General features: G+C 41.9%; 1 protein-coding gene across 1 annotated transcript in view; it reads right to left on the bottom strand.

The window, feature by feature from the left end:
• LOC102487964 (zinc finger protein 552-like) overlaps nucleotides 1-8,936 on the bottom strand; it is a 29,112-nt gene continuing 20,176 nt past the window's right edge. Inside the window, exons 4-5 of the mRNA XM_014583516.2 lie at nucleotides 3,461-3,590; nucleotides 1-1,520 (exon numbers count right to left, since the gene is read on the bottom strand). Of these exons, the coding sequence (XP_014439002.1) occupies nucleotides 214-1,520; nucleotides 3,461-3,590 (1,437 nt within the window). The 3' untranslated portion in view covers nucleotides 1-213. The remainder of the gene's footprint in view (nucleotides 1,521-3,460; nucleotides 3,591-8,936) is intronic.

Here is an 8,936-nt window from a genome sequence, read left to right as displayed (position 1 = left end):
TGGTCAAATGAAAATATATCAATAAACCAATAAAGTTAAACAAAAAAAATTTAACAAACAAACAAACCTTGGCCCAGTTTCATTTTTATGATCTTGAGGGAATACAGAGATCTAGCTAAAGAATTTCCAAAGACTATTTTACTTACAAAACCTTTCTCCAGTATGAACTCTTGTGTTTAATGAGACCAGAGTGCAGCAAAAAAATTTTCCACATTAACAGCACGCATTAAGCCTTTTTCCAGTATGAACTTGCTGATGCTGAAGGAGTGAATAGCTTCGGGAAAAAGATTTTCCACATTTGCCACATTCATAAGGCCTTTCTCCAGTGTGAACTCGTCTATGTTTAATGAGGCTGGAACTTTCAGCAAAGGATTTCCCACATTCGCTGCACTCATAAGGCTTTTGTCCAGTGTGAAGTCTCTCATGTTGACGGAGAGCAGACCTATGACGAAATGATTTCCCACATTCTTTACATTCATATGGTCTTTCTCCAGTGTGAACTCTCTGGTGTTCAATAAGGTGGTGCTTGTTGCTAAATAATTTCCCACATTCCCCACAGTTATAAGGTTTTTCTCCAGTGTGAACTCTCTGGTGTACACTGAGGTGTGACTTGTTGACAAATAATTTTCCACATTCTTCACACATGTAAGGCCTTTCTCCAGTGTGAACTCTTTGGTGCTGAATGAAATGAGACTTATGACTAAATAATTTCCCACATTCTGTACACTCAGAAGGCCTTTCTCTACTGTGAACTTTCTGGCGGTATAAAACATTGCAACCATAAGTTAACATCTTTCCACATTCCTTGCACCTTTTTCCTACACTTTTCCCACTCCGAACACTTTGGTGTTGTTTAGAATTACAAATAAAGAATTTCCTACATTCCCTACATTCATAAGGTTTATCTGCAGTGTCAATTCTATGATGGTTACTAAAGCTATCACTTCTGCTAATAGATTCCTCACATTCTCTGTATGTGTAACGTCCTTCTCTAGTGAGGACTTTCTGGTGCCGAACAAATATGTGTTTGGAGCTGAAGGTGTCTGTGCCATTTTCTAATCTATAACAAGTTTTAACTCCTTTGATGAGTGTTCTACAGTCCGTTACACTGTTAGAGTTCTCCCTAGTGTGACTGGCTTCTTGTTGGAGAAATTCTGAACTGGCCACAAAGTCCTTCCCAGCCTCACTGAAGATGAACGGCTTCCCTGACACATGAAACTTAGATCTCTTGCCATGACTCCTATTGGGTTTCTCTTTAACGTTCTGATTCTGGTGAGGAAGGTTTGCAGAGACAGAAAAAATTTTCACACATGTTCCAGACCTACGCAGTTTCTGATTTTGATGTGTTTCATGGTGCTCAGCCAAGTCCAAAATGTCTCCCAAGATTGGGTTATGTGTTTCACAGAGATAGCCTTTCTTGGAAAACATAACTGGCTTCACAGATCTGATCTGGGACATCCTTTGTAGAGATATATGTTGCCTAGAAGGTGCCTCCGCATCTTGAATGCACTGCCAAAGTCCTGAAAGCAAGAAAAGGGTAGTGATGTGCAGGTTGACTTTAGTTAAGAAGGGATGACCCTTACTGAATAGGTTCTTATAAGCCCAGGAAATACTCCACAAAATTATTTGTAAACATAGGGAATTGGGTTCATGTTGAAGATGGGACTGCTTAGCATTACTGGGCTATGAAGATCAGAGAATATAAGAGGCCTCATCATACAAAGGGCACAACTATACAATGCAACACAGACAGTAAGAGGCAACGGTTTATCTATAAGACTGTTTCTGGGGACCAGCGGGTGGCGTGGTGGTTAAGGCGTTGGACACTCCCACATGGCCTACCAGGGTTCGAGTCCTAAATCTGGTGGCTTGCTTTCTCACTTCCTCTCTCTCATTCTCATCCTCTGTCTCTCTCTGGTCAAATTAAAAAAATAAATTAATGAGTAAATAAAAATAAAATAAATAATAATTTTAAAAAAAGACTGTTTCTGCAAATGATGTGTGAATGCTATATAGAGGGATATATCCAGGCTCAAGAAAATATAACTACAGTACAGCAGCTATTTGTCAGAGACTGTTAAGAATGGGGGTACAGTGGCCAGCAAGTGATGTGGTTAAGGCAGTTGGACTCCCATATGGCCAACTACTTGAACTGTGGTTCAAGTCCCAGACCTGATGGCTTGAAAATCATGCCAGGTGCATGTGTGTGCATGCTCAAAAATCCCAGGAGGAGAAGGGACTGTGATGTGGCCATCTCCTGTAGTGGGTGATTTCTCACTTTCCTTCTCTCTGGCAAGCACATGTGTCCTATGGCAAAAACTTAAAAAAAAATTTTTTTTTTAAATGGTGTACATGTTTGTATACAAAATATATAGATCAATATTGGTGATCACTGCAATTGTATGGGGAAAATAGCTGAGACAGAGTTTAGAGATTTAAAGATTATTCCTAAGTGAATATAAGAATAGAAGTGACAGGGGCCAGCAGGTGGCATGGTGGTTAAAGGCGCTGGATTATCACATGGCCAACCATGATTTGAGTCCTGGACCTGGAGGTTCACTCTCTCTCTTTCTCTGCTTCCTCTGGTCAAAAAAATGAAGAAAAAAAAAAAGATAACTAATAATAACAAATAAAATGAAATGAATAAATCTTAAAAAAAAAAAGAATAGAAGTGACAAAGAATACAGCTGAAAAGTACACAGACTCTCAGGAATAGGAAAGAAAAAACAAAGTGTGTGGCTACCACTATGAGCACCAAATACTAGTCAAAGAGGACAAGTTTCTAATATGATGTGAATAAAAGCCCTACTGCTTTGCTCTTCCCCAAGTTGTCTCTCCTTAGGGTAAGACTCCTTTTGAAACCATCTTACTGAATGTGGATTCATGTGCATGAATCCCATCACAAAGATGATCAAGTATGTGGAACCTGTATGATGTGGGTACTAAGGACTGATGATATATAGTCAGCCCTCGGTGACGACTCAGCACATAATTCAGTAGAAAGGATACTACATATTATGAAGAGAACTTCAAAGCAGAGTCGTTGAAGAATAGCTCATAGTCTATGGACGACCATGCCAGTCATGGCAATTTCTCATATATGCGAGCATGAAAAAATAATGGCAAAAGGAAGGAAGTAGAACCTGGGGTATACAAAATCCTTAGATATGGATAAAGCCTTCAAGACAGTAGAGGGCAGGCAAAGTGGGATGCATTAAGTATATCCCTAATGCAAGACACTAAATCTTTACCTGGGAGTCTGTAGAAAAGCACACATCGGGACAGTTGAAAGAGAGGGGGCAGTATATACACCTCAGTCCTACAAAACTCAGCACCAATGCAGGTAACTGGGGAAAGAAGTTGTGTTCATGATCTTCCTGTGACAGACACAGACTTGCCAACTAGAATGTGAAAGATGAGAGACTAGCTCTGGTCCCAGGAATGAGCGTGAGGGTCTTACCCAGGGAGGAGAGAGGTAACAAGATCTCCAGCATCACATCACAGTATAGGAATTTCTGAGCCTCATTAAGGAGCCTCCATTCCTCTTGGGAAAAGTTCACAGCCACGTCTTCAAAGGTCACGTCACCCTGCTATAATAGTGAAAAATGAGACTATAAACAGTCCATCATCTAGAGGACCTATAGTCCATCTCTTCAACACATTAGTCCTTCCTATGCCTCATCTAAGGTCTCTACATAGGAAGAAAAACTGGGTCCACTGAGGCCACTATCCCCTCATGGGCCTACTGATCATAGTGTACCTCCATTAGCAATAACACGTGAGTGGATGGATATTTATGCTTCATATCAGGACCATATGAAGGTAATGAAAAGTACTTCTCCTGGTATGGTCAAAGCCATAGAAATCCAAATGCAGTACCATGGGACCATCAGAAACACTCCCTTCTCTACATATTGTTCTTTAGATGGCACATTCCTTAAATCTCCAGATACCAGACACACAGGCTTCTCTGGCCTCATCATATGTGTGTGTGTATGTATGTATGTATGTGAGCATGTGTGTATGTATGTATGTATGTATGTGTATGTATGTATATATATATATTTAATTTGCTAGAGAGTGTGTGCACTCACTGGAGAAGGCATAAAATGAGAAAGCACTCCCCATAGGGGATGGTCATACCACAATCCATTCTCTATCCCTCCTTTCAGGATTTTGGGAACGAACATACATTCACCCAGCTTGTTTTTCAAGGCACCTGGTTCTGGACTTGAACCATGCAGTTGACCATCTGGGGACCCAGCCACCTTAACCACCATAGCACTGGCTGGCCCAGTTAAAAGTATTTTAATTTCTTCTTTTCAGCTCACTATTGAGGGTAGAATTACTGCCTTAGGAATCTACTGAAGACCAAACACACAAGACATCAACAACCAGTTATTAATCAAATATACTCACAGCCTAGGAAAGGAGGCTAGCACTTACCATGGAGGGCAGCACAGGGGCTGTACTATGTATAAGAGAGAACAATTAGGAACTGATATGTAAGTTTTATAGAATCAATAAGGTGTGTTCACTGATTCTCTTGAAAGGGTAGAACTGACTTATTTGACTAACTATAGGTTAGGCTGAAACTGAAAGTTGCCACAAAAGAATAGTAACCAGAAACTCCACCTGGTCCCCTTCATAAAAAGTTATTAGAATAGGATCCATTACCCAAGATAGGAGAACGTAAAGGAAATTTCCACTCAGGCCTCTTCAGATCATCCTGATACTACCAGATGTCATGGTAGCACATTATACTTTGGGGCCTCACACATTTTGGCTGACAGCATTCAAGTAAGCTTGGCAAATTCAAAAAGGATCTAATAGTATGCCAGGGGATCTCAATAGCAATGACAGCCCCATATATTTCTTCAAAGATCTCCCCTAAGGGCTACATAGGCACACCAAACCATGTGTGGTTTCTCATATTCATGGCCCTATTCTTTTGTGCTGTACTTTATGTCCCCTCAGCAATTACGACATTCCTTTGTCCACCTTGCCCCATGCAAAGTCCAATCCTGTGGTAACCCACCCAGGTAGGGAAACTTTCATAGGTGACTATATTTGCCCCTAAAGATACCTACCAAAGTAAATAAAATAACCGAGGTTAAATGAAATTATCTCCAAGTCATGATGAACCTTTAGGTGAATAAGCACTAGATCTAACTTGAATGTCATCCTCCCTTAATTATTCCTATGCTTCTCCATCCACCTCATACCCTTTCTTTCTTTGGAAGCATATGCCACCTTTAAATCTTGCTATCTGAAATATCTTCCCCCTTTATGCCCACATACCTCCCTCACCTGTGTTTATGACATCCAATATGATCAGTTAGGTATACAAGTGACTTAGTTCTCAGCAACCAACTTCTCCTTTCTCACTTTCTAATACATTTTTAAAAAGAATTATTTAATTTTATTTATTGTTATATATATATATATATATACACATAAATATATATATATTTACATAAATACACACACATTTTTTTTTTGAGAGAGATTTTAGCTATAGGGTGCATGCGCTCACAGGAGAGACAGAGAGAAACAGAGACATAAAGCGAGAAATCACGCCCCCCCCCCCCCCCGGGGAGATGGCGGAGATGGCCATGTTACAATCCCTTTTCCTCCATTTCCCTTTTGGGGTTTTGGGCACACATATGCACCTGGCCTGAGTTTTAAGCCACTGGGTCCGGGACCTGAACTGTGGTAGACTACATGTGATGTAACCATTATACTATCTGTTGATCCCTATTATTATATATTTTAAAAATTTATTATAGGGCACATGTGCTCATTAGAGAAAGATATTTATATAGAGAAAAAGTGAAAAAGTAAGACGCCAGGTCCGGGACTGGGACCACAGTCAGTCATGTGGGAATTCATTGCCTTAACTATCATATCACCTGCTGGCCCACTTCACCTCCTATTAATATTTTTACCACCATAATCTTAAGACTGGTTTTTCTATATGTGACCATGGCTCACTCACCTTCATTATCACATTAGCTACTATAGATACACTGAATGCTTCCAATATCAATCCGTCTCCAGAGAGCCCATCTGACCAACTGTCCATTTGATACCTCCACTTAGAGCTTTCTGAAATACCTCCAACTCTTAGCAGGGGCAAAATATGTGGGGACACGTTTAAGAGAGAGAGTCTGAGGTGTGGGGACATGTGCTGAGCAAACACCCCATGCTCTTTTGGGGTTTGGCAGATCTTTGTAACTTGTCTTTCCTTAACCTTGGTGACAGACAGAGCAAGGGTGGAAATTACTAGGGGCATATCTGATGGACTTCAAGAAACATCTTGACCCCAATTAGTAAAGTCCAATCCCTACTCTGCATCTAAAAGGTTCTTTAGCATACTCTGGGTGTGGTGGTGCACTCCTTATAGAGAAGTTCTTTAGCTCCTTCCCCACACCTAACAGCTAGTTCTCTGCATTAAAAAGGAAGATGAGATTTACTCTAGATGGAATTACCACCAAGGGATACACCTTGCCCAGGGTATGACTAATCCCTTATAGATTTGTTAACTGCTTTTCATTGTCTGTAACCTGGCAACTAATCCATGAAGCGTCATGAAACATACATGTATAATGTCTCCTTGTACTATAAATAAAAACGTCCAGGTCATCTGGGCGGCACAGGTTGCTTGGGCTACCTAGGCTCAGGCTGCCTGTGTCCATTTCCACTCTATCTTTTTGTCTCATCTTTTCTGCTTCTTCCATAATAGCGCTAAGTCTGGGGGCAGACGCCGACAAAAATAAGTCTTGCAATTTCCCTAGTATTATTCCATCAACTTGTTTACTGTAGTTGACGTAGCTTCCATCCTATAGTTGCAAAGACCAAATACAGGATTCATACCCGATTCCTCTTTCACACCTTCACTGTCATTATTAGACAGTCTAGTTATCCTTTAACAAACATGAATCCAGCATCTTGCTGTATCTCTTAAACTACAAATCTAGCCCATTGATGCCCACCTAAATATGGCAGTAGTCTCCATTATAATCTTTCTTCCTTTCCTTTCAATCCCACAGTCCATCGCCCACTGTGCAGTCAATTAAGACTGATGCCATCACCTCTCTGATCAGTTTTACTTCTAAGTGTTTGCACATCTTCATACCAGCTATTGGATTAACCTTCCAATAGGTTTTATATATTGGGTTATATAATAGGTTATATTATAACCTTCCTTTCCTTTTATATCAGTTACTAGTAAAGGCAGCACCTCCATTATCACTTTTGTCATGTACTTGGGACTTCAGATTTGGGGTTTCTTTTTCTTTTTTTGGAGAAGTTTTTTGTTGTTGTTGTTGTTGCTTTAGGGCACATGAGCTCGCCAGACAGACAGAGACAGAGAGACAGAAAGCGAGAAATCACCCCCTAGTGGGGATGGCCACGACACAATCCCTTCTCCTCCATTCTCCTCTTGGGATCTTGGGCACGCACGCACACATGCCTGGTGTGAGTTTTAAGCCATCGGGTCCGGGACGTGAACCGCGGTCGACTATGTGGGAGTCCAGCGACATAGCCATTACGCTAACTGCCAGTCCCAGATTTAGGGTTTCTACAGAGGGCCCAGATGAAAGTACTAGAGAAATGGCACTAAGAGTCTCAAGTCACCACAATTCAGAGACTGTGAATGGGTTCAGAGTCTTTCTGAACTTTCTGAACACCCTGCACTTGCCTCTGTGGGTTCCGTGAGTCTTTCTGCAGCCAGGAGCACTTGTGCCAAGGGAAAGATGTTACAAGACTATGTCCATGGTGGGAATTGATGAGCCCAAACCTCCATCTTCTTTCCTGCCCATGGAGCCAAAATCCCTACGGCTGTCTAAACTTTGTGCCTCAGTGATCAGTATCATCTTTTACAATCTATGTGACCTTCAAAAACCTCCCAGTGGCTCATTGTTCTTATCACCCTCCATTCTTCTTTTTCCTCTAGGAAAGCTTAAAAGCCCTAATATTGCATAAAACATATACCCCTCTTTCTTCATAATGCTGAGGGCATGGGCACCAGGCAAAGGTGCTGGACTCCCACATGGCCGACCATGGTTCAAGTTCTGGACCTAGTATGGGTGTGAGAAAGTGCCCAAAGTCCCCAGAGAATGGAGGAGAAAGGATTGTTTGTTGCGTAACCATCTCCCCCACCCCCTTCCTAAGGGGGTGAAGGTAGTTTCTCACATTATCTGTCAAGTATACACACCATATGGCAAAAAAAACCTTTATATTTTTATTTTTTAGGAGTGGTTTTTGCTATAAGATGTGTACGCTCGAGAGAGAGAGACAGAGACAGAAAACGAGAAATCACCACCCCAGGGGGGATGGCCACACTGCAATCCCTTCTCCATTCTCATCTCGGGATCTTGGGCACGCAAGCACACATGCCTGGCATGAGTTTAAGCCACCGGGTCCAGGACTTGAACTGTGGTCGACTACATGGCAGTCCAGCAACATAGCCATTATGACAACTGCTAGTCCTGGCAAAATATCTTAAAAAAAGTTTGGAGAGAACCGGCAGGTAGTGTAATGGCTATGTCGCTGGACTCCCACGTAGTCGACCGCGGTTCGTGTCCTGGACCTGGTGGCTTAAAACTCACGCTGGGTGCATGTGCGTGCATGCCCAAGATCCCAAGAGGAGAATGGAGGAGAAGGGATTGCAGCGTGACCATCGCCCCGGGGGTGATTTCTCACTTTCTGTCTCTCTGTCTGTGGCGAGTGCACACGCCCCATAGTGAAAACCTCTACAAAAAAAAAGTTTGGAAAAACTTCAGTTTTTCCAACACTTAGCCTGCTATTCAAGAAGCAATTCCATGGGCCAGCAAATGGCATAGCAGTTACTTTGCTGGACTCGCACATGGCCCACCCTAGGGTCTGGGACCGGTGGCCTTGAAATCAAACTGGGTGAGTGTGCGTGTGTGCTC

Source organism: Tupaia chinensis, unplaced genomic scaffold (assembly GCF_000334495.1).
Source record: "Tupaia chinensis unplaced genomic scaffold, TupChi_1.0 Scaffold144336_1, whole genome shotgun sequence".
NCBI lineage: Eukaryota > Metazoa > Chordata > Mammalia > Scandentia > Tupaiidae > Tupaia > Tupaia belangeri.
This window is presented reverse-complemented; position numbering and strand designations above follow the sequence as displayed.